Raw genomic sequence first — 18,090 nt, 5'->3', positions numbered from 1 at the left:
ACTGTACTATATCTGGCGAAACATTGCGACAAACTTCCGGTAGGGCAACTAACTTTACTCTCAAGGGATTCTACATTTTACTGATAGCATACTCTTGAGCGGTAGTCAATGTTTGCGATAGACTGAGTTGATTAGATAGTCATGGCAAGATGCGAGCGGTACCAAAGCTATCGTCAACGAAAAGAGTCAGCCAGCCAGCGTGCCAGTCAATGCCACACTGGCACTTTGCTACTGGATGTTCGCTTTGGGCATTACTTAACGAAAAGTAGACACAACAATTTCAACAAGTACAACAACAGTGAAATCCAGAAAAAATATTAGTATTACATAGGTCTATTAGAGAAGTACGTTGACATCCGTTTGATCGATCGTGTTCGCAAACATTATGCATACACATAATCTCTCAAGATATATTATGCAAACGGATCATTCTATCTTTCTCCAGCTGACTAAAGTGCAGTCACAATGCCTGTATTCGTTCTGGGACTAAATTGAAGCTGAAAACAAAGGTGACCTTTCTGATTAACTGGATGCGGCAGAAACTTGTTAATCACTGACACGTCCATTTCACTTTTTTGGCCTGCCACAAATAACAATTTAGCTCCATAACGAATTGGCTTCTCCGAATTAGCTTTTATATAAAATTGCATATGGACGTCAACATTAACTCGCTGAGGTTACTCCAGCGAAACGAAGACGATAAGGTACTGCAGTGCGTAGGGATGCACTATATATATATATTTTTCTTTTGTCACAGCCTTTGATATCAGTATGCCCTGCTAGCAACAAGCCAATTGCGGAGGTGACCACGGTTACCCTAGCCGAATATGACGAAATCATAAAGGCCACTACAGAAGCGTGGGACATTTTCGTGGACCTAACGGCCCCCCGGAGGGGTGAAATTGTTCATCAAATAGGCGAAGCACTGCGAGACAAGAAGGCTCAGTTAGGCCGACTCATCTCACTCGAAATGGGAAAGATAGTCCAAGAAGGAGAAGGTATGTGCTTTAATTTTAGACTGATGAGTTAAGACACCCGATTTATCTCTTTCTTTTTGTTTTTAATTTTGCGCTTAGGCACCCAGAAACATTTTTAATTCGGGCTTCCTTCTTGCGAAATGGCATCTTTCGGTTCTCGTTCTTCCATGTTGCATAAATATCTGGTAGATCAGTTACTCTTTTGAGCTAAAGATTGCGAATTTTTAGTAGTTCTATGATAAGGTTAAAGCCTATGACGTAAATCTAAATGCTTTGAACTTTTAGCGTTGACTAGCTATGTGCTATTTTTGATTACTGTTCTAGTCTTGATCGATTATACAAATATTGCTTTATTAATATTTTCACACCAGGTGAGGTTCAAGAGTATATCGACATTTGCAATTATGCGATGGGTCTCTCCCGAATGCTCGGGGGCAAATCATTTCCATCAGAGCGTCCCGGTCACGTACTTCTTGAGCAGTGGAATCCATTGGGACCTATTGGGATCATCTCAGCCTTCAACTTCCCTATTGCCGTTTATGGGTGGAATAACGCCATCGCTATGGTATGCGGTAACACGATGGTCTGGAAAGGCGCTCCATCCACGCCTCTTTGTGGAGTAGCTGTGACCAAAATCATTGAAAAGGTAAGAAAAATGTTATGAACTAAATACGCATGTACGATAAACGTGAATGATGCTTGTTTTTTGCACAGCAGTAGATACATATATATATATTAGTTGCACGTGATAGATGGCCGCTACTCAGCACAAGGTTACTTGTAGATGGTTGTGGCGACAGTAGACGCGGAGCTGATGTCAAGGAGTATTCAATAGTTTGAACTGAACATATAGCTACCAAATAGAAGGACATATGCTTTAACAAACGTCGACTGGGTTCATGCAATTTCAACGCAGATTTATACATAAGGCTGCTGACTCTGTATTTACTTTTTAGTAATCATGAATAACCAACGTAATTGGTTGTGGTCAGAGATCATTTCTTTAAAATAATAAAATAGCGTATGATTTCAAAGCGTTTGATGGTGTTTATGTACGTTCAGGTGTTGGCAGCCAACAAATTGCCCGGAGCAATATGCTCTCTGGTCACGGGGGCAACGGACATCGGCGAAGCAATAGCCAAAGATGAGCGATTGCCACTAGTTTCGTTTACTGGTAGCTGTCTCGCAGGTCAAAAGGTAAGTAAAAGTATTGAAGATACTGGTTTTTCAGAAAATACGCAAAATGCGGAGGGAAAAAATACAAGCATTACTGTAGGGAAACTCTATTATCCGTGTACGTCCATGGGCCAATCTAGTTCTCATCTAGTTGATCTATTAGACAGCTATAGCTCGTTATCGTTGTAGATTTGTTTTTGATTAAGCAGTGTCATTTGTTTCTCTGCCACACGGGAACACCGGTCGATATGCAGGTAGGCACTGCGGTGCAAGGAAGGTTCGGCAAAACTATTTTGGAATTGGGAGGCAACAACGCGATTCTTGTAGACGAGACAGCAGATATCGAAATGGTCGTGCAGGCAGCGCTCTTCGCGTGCGTTGGCACGGCCGGTCAGAGGTGCACGACGGCAAGGCGGATGATCGTGCATGAAAAGGTAATCAGGCGCAGTTGTTTCCTGGCACATTGCCTGTTCTGAGCATTAGATAATGTTTTTAGCGGAGGCGAGGAGATCAATAATCTAATATGGGATAATATATAAGAGCTTTCTCAATTTTGTAACTTGAATTTCATTGACCCATTCGTCCGCCCACAGATGTAGCACAAATGTATGTACTTTAGCCCTGGCAATGCGCCGAGTACAATTTTAAAACAAGTGTGATTTCTAACTGACGGAACGGCTACGACGGGAGGCTGAAACATATTCACACATACATTTAATAAACGTTTACTTCTACCTAAATAAATCTGTATATATACGTGTATCCTATATCCAAAGTAAATAAATCTCTTGAACGTTTAACCGACATGTACATATATTTTTGTTTAATAAAAGGTCCACGATACTGTAGTGGAACGTCTAACGTCGGCTTACGGGCAGGTACGGCTTGGTGACCCTTTGGAAACTTCTACGCTGTGTGGGCCTTTGCACAGTCCTCAAGCTGTCGACGCGTTTCTGCAGTCTATAAAGGAATCTCAGGAACAGGGTGGCAAGGTCGGTGAGCTCGCTCTGTCTTTCTATCAAATAACTATAGTCAGCAGTATCATTAGCATAGTCGTGCTTGATCCTAAGGATCTGGTCTTCGATCTCAGAAGCGGATAACAACTACAAAAAGTTATGTAATTGACGGCTCTGGACTACATCAATATCGTGATATTGTAGAAGTTGTGATACAAGTGTGCTTAGCGGTTTAGCCGTATGCTGTACTTGGAATAAAGGAGGATGCAGGAAAGGTTTTTATCCATTATTTTTCTTTGGCGCAGGTGATCTGTGGCGGAAAACGTGTAGAACACGAGGGTAATTTCGTTGAACCGACCATTGTAACAGGCCTCAAACACGATTCACCTGTTGTGCAGAAGGAGACCTTCGCGCCCATTGTGTACATTCTGAAGTGTTCAAGCCTCGACGAAGCCATCCGCTGGAATAATGAGGTCAAACAGGGACTTAGCAGTTCACTCTTCACTCAAGATATCGAAAAAGTTTTCAAGGTAACAAAAAGCTCGTTCTCTATTTGTCTATTAACTGAAGGTCGATTCGCCACAATGTAAGTGGTTTTATTTAGGTATTCCTCGGAAGGCTTATCCGTTAGAACGGCTCCCGGCTCACAGCGATTTAAACTGATTACGATTGAGCCTTCTCTCATCGTATATGATGCTAAGTATACGTTATCTTACCGTGGGTTGTTCCCTTTATCATGGCAAAGATTTCACCATGGAATAGGAATTTCAAAAGAAGTGCTATCATGAGGGAATTACTGTGGTGTTTAGTCTTTGGCGCACGACGTAATAAATATAAGCTGCTTGTTCTTCTTACAGTGGATCGGCCCAAAAGGATCAGACTGTGGCATTGTTAATGTAAATATCCCTACAAACGGAGCGGAGATTGGAGGTGCTTTTGGAGGAAATAAGGTATATTTACGTTCTTTAATATCTACGATAGCTGATAATAAACTCGTATACAGCTGTATGCATAGCTATGTGCTACATTAGTTACTTTACGACCGAGAGTCCCAGATTTTGAAAATCCAAGCCAATACTTTCAGAGTTATTTGCTTCCTTGAAGTTAATGCCGAAGGGATGATGTGTTATGGTCGTTTAAAATGTTTTCCTTTTTGTTTAATAATTTCAGAGCACTGGTTGGGGGCGCGAATCTGGAAGTGACTCATGGAAACAATATATGCGAAGATCAACTTGTACCATAAATTATACAAAAGAGTTACCCCTCGCTCAAGGGATTCAATTTGGGTAGAAATAATGTATTTCATGTTGTAGAATAAATCGATACCTTCTTTTACAAATGTCGTTTCAATATTTCAAATACTTAATGTAAATGTGCTCGCCTGTTAATTCGATATACCAGCAGGTATATGCACGACATCATCATCGATTAAATTGGTATTTAGAAATAGCAGATTTAAAATAACGCCCAGCTTCCAAGGGGAACACGTTCTCCTGTCCCAGTGACTAAAGCTTATAGGTCAGTCTTCTTCATTTAAGATCTCACCTTATTCAAAAGAGTCTCGGCAAGAAATATAGTAATTTCTAGAGTCAAACCTTCCACTAAACAAGTACTGCTACAGTTTTTTTTTTTGCATCGTTACATTAGGCACTTCGGAAATTCTTGATCACAAAAAGTCATTGAACTGAAAAGGTCTAGTTTTACATCTAAAAAAGAACACTTTTTTTCAAAAAAAAATATCAATTTTTGGTATTTTTTAATTAACCTTCCAGCAGAATTATGTTTTTACTTCAAAATGTTAAAAAACCCATTGAGTAATTTGACTTTTCTTCATTCATTATTATGGCAAACGAGAATGCACACTTGCACCAAAAAAAATAACTAACATTGATTTTGTAATATACATTATTATTTTTAAGCGTTTAATTCAAAGTTAAAAAAAATGTGCGTAAGGGTTCTTTTCGGGTACAAAGTTAGTTCCAACAACCAAAATTTGCATTTCAGTTCAGGTTCCTATATTTTTGTTCTATATATATAAATAACATAAATGCACTCTAAAATTGCATTTCTATAGATACATGTAATTGCAGTAGTTGTTTTAAAACCGTAAGATACCAGAAATGTGAGCTGGGAAGCTAGGTACTAAGAGTTTGGCTTTAAATATTATCAAGCGTATTAGAACAGTAACTCAGCGAGTAGTCTAATACCTTTACACATCTTTAATAAATAGAGACTGAGGCTCTAGCTTCGTGTTTATAGGTCCCGTTGTAGGGCTCGCTTAGTGGATGCGTAAAGTAGTTTAAGCGGATAAAGTGGGTGCGTATTAGGATAAAACTTATATCTTTGTTAAGCCGTACTTACTACGTTCTGACAACGATTCATTCCTACTTTGCCTATAATAAGCATATGGCCCAGCACGGGTAAAATAGTCCTTATATTTTTATATTAACGAGTACGTCATCATCCGTCTTTATGGCAAAGTGACCAACGACCCAACATGAACACTACTCACTGAATGAATTTTAGTATCAGCTTTCATACTGATCATAAAATTTCGTCTGCGCCAAGTTACCCAATAATTTGTTCTCAGCAATCACTAGCCTTTGAGCTATATCTACATTTAGTCCCTGCGGAGCACCGGTAAAAAAAATAACTTTCATTGAATATCAGGCCACTCGGATTGTTTTCTCTTTGCGCAGGTGTTTCGTTTGAGAACATTGGCACCCATTAGACACATTGTTGCCCAAATTAACACCGGTAATCCCGCTCCATTCTGACTCCACTAAACACTTGCTAAACGTAACGGTCGCCATCCAAGTGACAATAAAACTGGTTACAAAGACGAAGAAGAACTGCTATCGGAAGTACTCCACAATTAAAAAACGTTGGGTAACCCTTTCACCAGTGGGTCGTGGAAGACGGTAGAGTGCTTTTCATTGCTCATGTGAAAATTAATCGACTTGTCCAAATCGTTACATTCATGGCTACGATCACACGGTCCTAAAAAATCTGAGGGCCTATTGGCTAATATTGCCTAGTTAACTAAATAGTAAATGTTATACTAGATGCGGATGATTAGTTTTTATACTAAAAGCACTTGGTCGTATGCTAACGACTGGTCGACAGGGTAAAGAAACACTACAGGACATATAATGGAGAGGAACATTCCTTCAAAGCTTGAGCACGGTTCAAGCATCTAGTGCGTTCATGATGGTGCCAGGTATTGCTTTGTACTGTTACTACCTTGCACCATCATTGTACATTGGTCAGATATACCACAGAGAATGAGTTCTAATAAATGAAAGTAGTCTTTAACTGTGCCTCCGAGGTTACGAGAACGTTCCTGTGGTTCTTTCAAGCACCGTCAAGTATAACAAGCCTTCCAGAACGATAGGAGCTCGAAAAGACCAAGAACAAATAGAGTTCGCCTCACACTTTCAGGTAATTTGTCTGCATGATAGAAAGCATGTAGAGTTCGACGCAAAGCGAGTGGGATTTTTGTAACTTCGATATTTCGAAAGATGATTTTTAAAAATACCACTCGGAAGCGAGATGAAACGCTGCTTTTGATACAAAAAAAAAGTAAAATATAATCATTATTAACATTCGGATATCGAAACGTGTTTAATAACAGATTTAGACAGATCAGATCAGTCATCTAGAGTAACTGGCGGAACAAAGTCATCCAGTTGAATCGATTTTGTAATAGTTTGACTTTTGCGTAGCTAGTAGTTCCCGGTGACTCGTAGGTAGAATGCGAACGAGGTACAAATTGTAGTGTCGTGTTTTTTGGTATCATAGACAATATTAGCTGATTGACATAGTTAATTTAGGACATAGCCAGCAAGTTGTCCCTGCAAATATCTGCACCATTTCTAAAAACTCCCGTAATGAAAACTGGCTTATCAACATCGTTGTTCTTTACTGCTTTTTATCTCACGTTTATTCCAACGCTACGGAAATTTTTTGCGTTATTCTAAAATTTACCGAGAATGGTCATTAAAGCTAACGCGTGAAGGATTTCCTTTTAACGTCCTTTATTCTCGATTACGTCACGAAGGTTCTGCATGTGATTGTTGTGCGACGCAGCAAGTGAAGACTGTGCTTACCCCGGACGGAGTTACCGGACGCTTATGTAATTACCCAACTATAAAATCATTTCAGATGAGATACTTTCGGCGTTTACTACTCTACCTGGTGCTTGCTGGCCTGGTGACTTTCATTATTTTTGGAGGAGGATTAATTCTGTTTAGACACACTAGGAAATTATCAAGCTACCAAACTTGGAGCGCAGATCTGAAGTTTCTAATTCAGCCATACGGACTTCGCGCTGATAAAAGCGTGCTCATATGTATTATATCAAACGTTAAAGATTCAGAAAAACGCCACGCAATTCGACAGAGTTGGGGAGCTACCCAATGGTTACAAGTTGTTTTTGTCACGGGCCTTCCGGTGGGACCAAATGCGCTCGATCAGCTGAAAGCTCTTCGCGGCGAGGCCAGTTTACACAACGATATAGTTCAGATTAATGTCCATGAGCATTATCGTAATTCAACATTGAGATCTATCGCCTTGGTGCGGTGGGCTGCGCAGGCGGCACGCGTGACCGACTATCGATTCGTAATTAAGACGAATGATGACAATTTCGTCAATACATATCTTCTGCGATCATACATGGATCACTTTACCGATGGCTATTTGTATGGTATATACCAAAAAGATGTGAAGGTACAACGATGTCATAACAGTGGTTGTAGCAAGCAAGCTCTTCGCAAGGATGAGTATTATCCTGACGTGTTTCCACCATACCTAAGTGGACTATTTTATATATTCACTGAGGATGCATTGAATCGAATAAATATTCATTTATTTGAACCTCCGCTCATAATAGTCGAGGATGTATACATTACTGGACTAGTTGCTGGCCGAGCTGGAGTTTCCCGTCGTAGTATCCCTGAGAACCTTAAAATCTACAGCGGCTTTCCCCACAGCGACGTAATAACGAGCCTGAATGACAGTCTCCTTGTACAATCGAATTGTGATTTACAGTGGCAGATGGGCTACTGGAAACACGTAATCCTGCTCCTAGATGGTTTAGGCTAAGACTATGTGTGCACTCACAATAATAATACTTATAATAAATGTTCTGTTTTTCCTGAAAATGTTTCGTAAATCCGTACTGTGCACGAGCTTTGTCTTTTTTTTTTTATCGTTGTGGTGTCAGTCATTCGTCAGTGTCATAATTTTTTGTTTCAGACGTACTCATACGCCTTGTGTCCTACGATAGAAGGAAAACAGACATTCATTGGACAAATCGTCTAAACTCCAGATTAAGAATTAGTGATTTGAACTGGAGGTACTAAAAAATACGAACAATTTCAAAAACTCTTCACCATTATTTTGCCCTTATTCCTGGTAATTAATAAGTATTTCCGCCGAATAAACCGTGCTATTTGTAACGCAAAAAGTAGGTACTAGATTCCGAAAGTTGAATTAAATTCTTAGCTTCTGGTGTAAGTTCTTTAAATCGCATTTGCAAGATCAAAGGACACTGTAGTGTAGCATAAAGAAAAAGCATTAATAGAACGAGAAGCACATGATGTTCATACAATTTTTTCGTCTGATGACTCGAAATGGAGTATTTTTGGAACTTTTCAGTACGCATATATGCTTCAAAAACTTGTGTCCTAAGACACATTTGTCCTTAAAAATGAATAAGACGTATCTATTACATTGTATCGAAAAGGTGTAGAACATTTCTCACACTGATCTTCTCATGTACCCTTTGTCTCGATCTAATAGAATCGTAAAGGAACACTCACAGCATAAACCTCCGCTTCTAACGCTTATTCCTTTGTTAGATCCTCGATGACACAATGAGCATTTTTCCGTGAGGTAGGATACGGTTACGCGCAAGGCATTCGTTACTAGCCATTCTAGGTTCTGCTCTATTTTTGCAGTAACAAGTTACATGACAATGGCGGTGCCCTCTTTGTCTATAACTTCGTCCATAACTATATCTTTGTCGTCGCTAGTAATAGATTCGGCCGTAACGGCGGTAACCAGGACGGTATCTATAGTTTCTACCGGGACCATATCCATGGCCTGTCCTGCCATCTTTATGTTTGTATCCTCCTTTTTTTGCTCCACCGTAGGTGTTCCGGTAACCATGTCCGTATCCAGCGGGACGTCCACCGCCACCGCCATGTTTGCTGTCATGCTTGCGTCGATAACCAGCCCCATATCCGCCATCCGAATATCTTCCGTGCTTTCCCCTGTAGCCACCCGCACTGCAGCAGTATCCACCATGAGCGTATTCTCCACGTCTTCTTCCATAACCTCTTTGTCGACCACTGAGCCTCCTCCAAATTCTCTCGAGCAATAATCCGTTAGCCACTAAAGGACCATTGCTAATACCAGTTCCACCTAGCTTCAGGTAGCCCATTAAAAATATCCAGAGTATAATCCAAAGTCCATAACGCATCAATGCGAGCTTCAAAAAATAATCTATGAAGCTCGTGTGGGCTTTCTGAGTCGTCTGAGAACCACCTGAAACACGCGGCTATCAGGTACCAGTTTGAAACTTTCCAGTAGACTAACCGCTGTATCGTGCAATACGACTGTCACCGACAAACTAATCGACTCAGCTTTAGCGAATCTCTTGATATAGACGAAATGGGAAACATTCAGAAGCTTGCTGCCCACTTGTCACAATTTATAAAAAAGAAAAATACCAGTCATGTCGGAACTAGAAGATGTCAGCATGATCTTTAGTCCGTCGGGCACCATCGTCGGGCTCGCTTCACGTAATCCCTTTGTTTTTTTCTTTCCCAATTTTTATTTCTTAGGCGTGTTTTTTTTGTGGGCACAAAGTCTCTTACTGGTTTACTTATGTAACATGGGACCACTACAGCTTTTCCTCATCAAAACAACAAGAAATGTTAATAGATTGTTTTTTTTTTGGTTAAACCTGTTTTTTTTTTGTGCTTTTATTTGCTGAGGTGTTGCTGCTAACTGGGTATAGCTTGAAACAATTTTTCTTGTGTAACAACTGATGTTAAGAAAACAAAGGTATTCTCAGAATAAGATGGCTTTTTACATGAAAACCATTCTGGATAGCTCTTAAAATGACTCAGACGGTTTTTAAAGAAAGCGGTTCACTTACTCCCCTGTAGCAATGTTAAGCGGCTAACATTTAGCGGCCAGTAAATTTGTGACAGGCAGTGGTAATTTTTGTGTGAAGATGTGTAATAAGCTAAATTATTGAGCTGTATTGAAGTAAAAGCAATCAATTCAATTACAATAATCAAGAAGCTGTTCGGAACAAATGGAACATGAAGAAATTGCAAAGCTCTCAAATTTATAGGAGTTGCGTTTCAAAAATTAGGTAAAAAAAAACAATAGGTTGCTCAAGGACAGTATTTATGGAGTGTATGTCCAATCATTCGAATATTCACACTTAATAGCGATAATTTAGCGATCATTATTATTATTATTACTAGAACATCGTCTCTGAACATAGTTTATACTTTACTAACATGAGGAGCTTCGAGTTTATTTATTACAGATAGAAACTATGGGTAAATACTTAAAGCATCGTTGAACGCTATGGTGCCCCCATCACAGGGGTAATAAAAATGCTCGTCTAACGTATACGAACGAACATCGTTCCCTCAAAACCGACGTGTAGCACATGTAGGCAAGCAACGAGACGATCTTCAATGCGCTTTTTGACTTTTGCTAGTGAATGAACTATATGGATAAGGCACATGTCGCGATCTGTTAATTGAAAGGATTATAATAAGGACGCATGGATGGAACCGTGCCACTAGTAAGGTCGTCATGGAACACGGTGCCTTCCACTACTAAAAGAAGACAGATGGCCGCTGGCTAGAAGAATTAATGCACGTTTGCCAAAGGTCATAGAGATACTAGTGATCACAGGATCATATGGAATAAAGAAATTTCATCGGTCACCGCCAACTCAATCGAAACATTACACTATCTTTAGTCGATCTTCGTAGTCCTGGCCATTCTTAATACATCAAATTGCAAAATCTTTCGTGCCTTTTAATGTAAGTTTTTAGATGATAAGTATATTTAATGTCTCCTCGTTTCGACAAAATTAGTAATACCTAGGCATATGAATGAAAATACAACGAAAGAAAATTGGCCTGCCCTTTTTTCTTTCGCTATGACGGTTCGTCGTCATAAAGACGAAATTTTCTATTGTAGGATATGTTGGTAAGGTAATTATAATGACACTCTTGGCTATGTAATAATTTAGCTATAGTACTTCTGCATATTTTTCAGCGTTTGCCAAAACGGTGAAATAAGAAATATACATCCGCTGTGGCATACATATTTTTTATATCCAAATCTTGAGGTATTACATATTCATCATACACCTTTCGACATTTCATAACCCACCCCTCGTCACTTGCTAGTTAATATGGGACCCCCTGTTCGAGAAGAGAAAGCCCTCTTTTTCCATCTGTCGGAGCTAAATGTTTAGTATTCTTTCTTTACAGCTTCTTCTCATGTTTTGTTAACTTTGATGACGATTGTAACAGTAATACGCCACATGCACATTATTTAGACAGACGCGCTTACGGTTTTTACAGGTTTGTTTCGATGACAGCTAATTGGATAAGTAGGATAATGGAAACCAACCGTTTACTGATATTTGTGAGTTCTGCTAGTTTCTTTCCTGTGGAAAATGCTTCAGAATATTATAGCTATTACCGCCAATGGTCGACCAGGTCAATTTATGTGAAATCTTACAAAGGAAAAAACCTGTTGTTTCGATACGCAGATTCGCGAAAAGCTGTGTGCCCATTATGGATCGGTTAACAGAGGCAGTGCTTTAAGATCCAGATATTTTTAACTTCTAAGCGACGTTTGCGTAAAGTTGGATGGCATCTGTAAGGCTGAAAATGGCATTCATCTTAATCGCAAGATATAACGGTTTTAATCAGGTGCTTCGAGTTATCAGCGAATTTTATATTATACGAGAAAAGACAAAGCGATTGGTATTAGAATTTATTACTTTCTATTCGTTACTACATCAAGTATGGTCACATGATCACCATTGTATTATGAGAAAAACTCCCTGTCGATGTAAGGAGACCGTTCGTAACGATTAGACAAGCAGAAGGCCTAATCGGAATGCGGTCGCAGCAAACATAACGCTTGAAAAAAAACAAGACCAGCCAAGTCAGTTGCGATCTCCCTTGTGGTCGCCGCCGTAACGACGTCAGCCTTAGCGCCAATAATGATATATTAATAGACAGGATTTCAGGGAGGTTTAACAAGTTATCAAAACACGCGCCAGGCATAACAAAAAACCACTTAACTTACTGCAGCAATGAAACGAATACTAAGCGACATTGTGTACTCGTCATGTCAGCCAACAGTATATAGCTATGATAGCAAGCAACTGAAACCTGCGCGAAGGCACGTAACTCTAATAATATCACATTGGAGACAGCGTATTAAATCAATAACAACAGTCGTGGCAGCAGACAGCCGATGGATCGAGGCCAACAGAAGCTATCTACAGACCACCAGGGATCGTTTTTGGGACGTTCTGCTGGTAACAAAACAATGAGTACTAGAAATGAAGAAGGCAGGGATGAAAGCATGACAACACTGGTGCTAGCCGGCTATTGCCATGACTTGTTACGAGGGTAAAGGTAACGGGTGCATAAGACTGGCTACAGATAACGCAGAAAATTTAGAGGGAGAGAATGATCATTGGGCATGTATGGTCATGTGGACGCTATCTGGCCTATTTTGTAAGGCAAATTTGTATTGGGTCAAAGGCACTGGGGTATGACGATGGACGAAAAGTTCTTTTCAGCCAGCCAGCCAGCCAGCCAGCCAGCCGGTTACATACGGCAGCACGTAAAATTACATCACACTCAGTTAAACGTACGCTGTGCGGATGATGCACCGTCGTTGTTTATGTCAGATGCCACCCATAAGTCAATACGCGCAAATCATTCACGCAGCCATAAAGCACTGGTTTCTAAAAATGTTTATAACTATAATCGCTCACATTGTATTGACAGTAATAACTTCTCTTTTGCGATATATCATGCATAACAGATGATAAAATAAACACCAAGGTTTTTGGGTCGCTCTGTCTACCAGTTCTCATTGCTGCTTTTTTTTTTTGGGGGATTATTTCGGGGCTACCAATGCGGCATTTACTGATGAAGTATTAAAAGTCGATTTTATTTTAATGATTATCAGGGCTCCATGATAGCTTAGGGATATAGCTATTTCAGTAATTTCTAGTATCAACGTTGATTATCATATTAATTACATTTTGATACGCCAAGCCCAAGTTCAATAACCATTAAAACGAATATTGTTTGATAGATGTTTTTTGTTTTCTCCAAGGTTTATGTCTATTTAATTTCTCGTCGAAAAAGAAACTGTACAGTTAGGAAGTGTTTAGTTGGCAGTTCGACTAGTATGATGACACGTTATTAATGAGGGGTCATAAATCGTTACCAGCTGATGGGGTTGAACAAATTACGGGTGTCTATCGGCTTGACCTGGAGTCAAGGCTCGAAGCGATCGCAATGATCAAGCATTAGTCCACATGGAGAATATATTTATGGTGTCACTGTTGCTAACATGCACAGTATTTACGTGGTAATTTTGTAAAGATACTACGTGTGCGTAAGAGATACGCGTTTTGCGCACTTTAGCGCGCCACAGATATGAAAAAGCTTTCTGGATAGCAAATTACGTAAGGTATAGATTTACCTCTTGTCTATTTTCAGCTTTGAGAGAATTAACCGAGTAAAATGAAGTGCCGTATAATGAATTCTGGTTTTCAATTGCATTAGCCGTGAGGCGAGACAACTGTGTGATCGAGCCCTGCGCACAAAACAACGCCAATGTCACCGCTGGCGGCCTTCGAAGTTGGCAATGATGATCCAAAACTTGCTTATTGATTCCTTATATTTTTTCCGGTATTGTCAACTTAAGTTTAAGTCATCCCTGATGGCTAGGTAGAATAACAGGTCAAAATCAAGGACCCCCTGAACCAAAGAGCCGGATATACCAATCCATTCAGATTAGCAAGTTCTCCCTTCATGCAAGATAGAAGAGCATGAAAGATCATGAGAAGTGAAATCATATATTTCGTACTTTTGTGCTAATCAGTCCTTGAAATTGGCCTCTTTGCTTTAAGCGTGACATCGTTTCTATTTAATTGAAATGACCATAGACCTTTCATAGTGTCCTATCGACGAAAAGAACAATACGCTGTTTGCTCGTTGTTGGTTGCTTAATTTTTGTTTGTCAGCGCCACCCGTCACGCTGATATTAATATCGAAATAATGACTGTTGACCTCCCCACTGAATCGTCTGCCATACAGGCCTGGTTCTTTTATAGTAGGGATTTATAACTATCAAAGATGCTTATTTGCTTTTCTTAAGAAACGAAAATTCCCAGCAGTGTCATAATGGATAACTTAAACCAAGCTGGCCTGCCGTCTTGTTTCGTATCCGACACGTGCATATTGTGCCATTGCAGCAGAACACGCTGACCGAGGCGACGGGTACCGATATGTTGTAATCTTTCATAAAAGAAAAAGAAACGGATGTCCAAGGATTTGAATCCTGAATAATACAACTTCCTCTGTAAATGTTAATCAGGGAGAGACGGAAATCACCATTGTAAATCTCTGTCACGATTACCAGCGTCAACAGAGAAAGCGCATTACATCACCGGCTTCAGCCATTGTAGTCGCTGCCATTTAGCACAACAAGATATTCGGCTTTCAATACGCCAACTGCTTGTTTCTTCTGATGTTTAGCCAGCCAAGTCGATGCGTTCGCACATAGCGAACATAGCCATGATCGACAAAATGACTCGTCAGATGAAACTAATTTTAGGTATAATTCCTTGGCTTTCATATTGATTTGCTGTGTTTTGATATATAGATAAAAGATATTTTTCCTGAGGCCTCCGACAAATCTATTAGACAGTAAAAGTTAATAATAGGCCCCGGCCTTACTGTGCTTTGTAGACAATCGCGACCGTGACCTCGACCATCGGTTTGGAAGCACTACAGAACTGAGGACCGTTTCTAAGAGAAATGCGAGACGCTTATGGATGCTCCAAGGAACCTTAACGAAAGCTTATTTGGGCCCACAATTACCATTATCTGGGCGGGTGTCAAATAAAATTAATCACTCTACATCGAGAAAAGGTAATAGGAGAGCAACAATTATCAGAAGAACAATGCGGAACCTTGTTAGCTCGAGGTGGGGCGAGGCCTACGGGCCAACTGCAATTAAACAAGACCTCAGAATGCCTAACTAGTAGACACTGGTAAATCTGCTTCTATTGAGATTCTAACATACAGGCACCAGTTCCGTATCTCTAACATACGTAAGTGTGACCGCATAACAGGCTGCAGGAGATCAGCAGGGGTTGCCCTGTGCTGGTGCAAAGATAACGTGTCTGGCTGCTAGTTTGGGGCGACCGACTATCCAGTAGGGATAGCTGAAAGCCATGTAGGATTCTGAGGCAGGGAATACAGCTTACTAAACCGGATTGTGTATAACGTGCGTAGAAGCGTACAAAACAAACGTCAAATGTTGACTTGTAATATTGCCTTGCAGTTTCCTAGCCTGACTCTGGAATCATCTCGAGCGTTTTATGTCCTTCCGCTTGTGTTCCGAGGTCTTTAGCAGGGACGGCTATTAAAACGAGCAGATTTTGCTACTCTGTCGTACAGGTCCCGCTGTTAACATCAAAAATGAATAAAATGTTAAATAATTATGCTGCTCCATAGCACTACAGTAGTATTTGTAAATCATTCTACGAATTGAAATTGTTCGAAGGAGGCTAATTAAAATTAAGGGCAATTTCATTCATAGCCTTTCACGCATTTCTCGTCGGCGGGAAATGAATTTCAGTGCTTGTAGCCAACTATACTCGGTTCGCAAGATTGGTGGGACAAGGGGAGACGCCAGGAAGAAAGATAGTTTTGCCTGGGTCAGTGCTTGGAAGACCAATGGCAAGCGCAAATCTAATCGCTTCTTATAGTAGCCCAGTAATAAACTATGTCAAATGAGAATTTCAAACTCCCTTTGTTGACGCAGGGACCTTTTTCCTTTGAGAGGCTGCTTGCGGTGATTATTTGAGTCAACAACAAATCGACTTTAGCCCTCTTTATAGAAAAGCTGGAAACACAATCAAAGGTACGTTAGAGCCCTGAAGCAATGGCGCAACACAACAAGTCAACATTACGAATCAACATAACACTTATTATACATGGGGCACATTTTACTGTGACCCAAATATTCCACACTTATGCGACTCTCAGCTAATTTTTCTACAACACAACTGCATAGCGTTTTTCAAAAGTCTTTTAGAATAGTGAATTCAACATATATATATGAGAGATATGGAAGGACAAAAGCTTATTACACTTATCGCGCTTTTTATTGATCGAGTATGCGCTAAAGGATCAAAGTTTGTCTCTAGCCGGATGCGAATATACCCTGTCTCAATATATACGCTGAAGAAAAGTAGTCAGAGACGTTGTCATTACGCCCCCCATGGGACGATCCTACTTACGGCTGAAATTACTATGACTCAGAGAGAATAGAAGCAGATTTCATTACATAGCAGTATATAAATTGATAGTATTCGTTACATAGTCCCTATATCGTAGTTCGGTCAAACACACAATCTATTTATAATTGATACGGATTACTGATGGACAGGCGTTGCCTTACCTGTCGCTATTTTGTGCTCAACCTGCACGAGGTGATTGGTGAACGCAATGGATGATATGACAGCCCAAAGTTCAAACGCTTTGGGAACGCTTCGATGCTATTGCCTCAACCCTAGAATATTGCGTCTTGTTTGGTTAAACCTACATCGGCAAGATAATGTATGTAGGAAATGTAGAAACTACTAATTTACTGGGTTGGCGCCAGCAATTTTCATTGCACACATTCAAGGGTATGCGATCATACAATTCTGCAAAACTATCACAAGCGCTGTATTTTACCCTTTTTCTAAAAAAAAAAATTTTATTCTACTTGGTGGAAAAATTCATATAAAATACGAGACTTGTTTTTGTTTCACATTTGAGTCAGCCAGTCGTAGCAGGATAGATAGAGTTGTCTATTTATTTGGACGAACCCAACTATGATAGAGACTCAAACCGCTGTATAGAATAAATCAGCTATAAAGCAGCAGCCCAACGGATTTTACTACTAGTAAACAGGGTTATTTAGTTACGCTATTGGATTTTTGCTACTACTGCGTAACGGCAAACAAACAAAACTCACAACGATCATTTAACTATGGAGTCGAGCAACATGCCACAAAACAATTAACTCTCCATTTACTCGATCAAAATTACTCGAGCAAAGTCAGCTCAATAAAGTAAGTACCGTTTGGATTAGTTAGAAATGTCATTGTCAATATATCCTCTACTTAGGAATAGTGGAATTAAAATAAATTAATGCGTTAATTGCGAAAAATTACAAAGTCTTAAAATAGATTTTATTTCCATAATTCATCTATAGACTCGTTTCAGAAGAGGTTCAGTCAAAAGTTCCGACTTGTATATGTTAAACTAACTGAAATTAGGGATTTTTCAAAAAAGTTTAATCTTCAATCACTTGGATCTCTTCATCGGACTCGGACCGAATTCATCGGCGCAAGCTTCTGCAGTGGAATTGTACACAAAATCTTTTACGTGCAAACGTACGTTGGCGGAGCTACTACCGATCCTAGTCGAAATTTCTGATTTGTGATATAACAACTGAGCAAAAATCACATAGAGAGAAGCTACAACGGCAAACTAACCCGGGACGCAGAAGCAGCCAGCTTTCCAATAAAAAAAAAAAAAAAAGCTGCATCAGAATAGCTTGCCGTCGTTAAGTAGAGCTTATTGGCAGGTTTCCGTACTAGACACCTAATGTTACTCTAGTAA

General features: G+C 39.9%; 2 protein-coding genes across 2 annotated transcripts in view; both read left to right on the top strand.

The window, feature by feature from the left end:
* The window catches only part of Aldh7A1 (aldehyde dehydrogenase 7 family member A1), a 5,459-nt gene extending 1,011 nt beyond the window's left edge, over positions 1 to 4,448 (top strand). The window contains exons 2-9 of the mRNA XM_022844874.2: positions 758 to 998; positions 1,349 to 1,623; positions 2,040 to 2,174; positions 2,408 to 2,587; positions 2,987 to 3,145; positions 3,415 to 3,639; positions 3,967 to 4,059; positions 4,280 to 4,448. Coding sequence (XP_022700609.1) covers positions 758 to 998; positions 1,349 to 1,623; positions 2,040 to 2,174; positions 2,408 to 2,587; positions 2,987 to 3,145; positions 3,415 to 3,639; positions 3,967 to 4,059; positions 4,280 to 4,399 — 1,428 coding nt within the window. The 3' untranslated portion in view covers positions 4,400 to 4,448. The remainder of the gene's footprint in view (positions 1 to 757; positions 999 to 1,348; positions 1,624 to 2,039; positions 2,175 to 2,407; positions 2,588 to 2,986; positions 3,146 to 3,414; positions 3,640 to 3,966; positions 4,060 to 4,279) is intronic.
* Positions 4,449 to 6,956: 2,508 nt separating this feature from the next.
* On the top strand, positions 6,957 to 9,480 carry LOC111266965 (N-acetyllactosaminide beta-1,3-N-acetylglucosaminyltransferase 2-like). Its single transcript, XM_022844875.2, has one exon. The coding sequence runs from the start codon at positions 7,274 to 7,276 to the stop codon at positions 8,210 to 8,212; it is 939 nt and encodes a 312-aa protein (XP_022700610.2). The 5' UTR covers positions 6,957 to 7,273; the 3' UTR covers positions 8,213 to 9,480.
* Positions 9,481 to 18,090: the final 8,610 nt, after the last annotated feature.

Source organism: Varroa jacobsoni, unplaced genomic scaffold (genome assembly GCF_002532875.2).
Source record: "Varroa jacobsoni isolate VJ856 unplaced genomic scaffold, vjacob_1.0 scaffold_1132, whole genome shotgun sequence".
In the NCBI taxonomy this organism is placed as follows: Eukaryota; Metazoa; Arthropoda; class Arachnida; order Mesostigmata; family Varroidae; genus Varroa; species Varroa jacobsoni.
The sequence above is the reverse complement of the archived record's forward strand: the minus strand, read 5'-3'. Positions and strand labels throughout refer to the sequence as shown.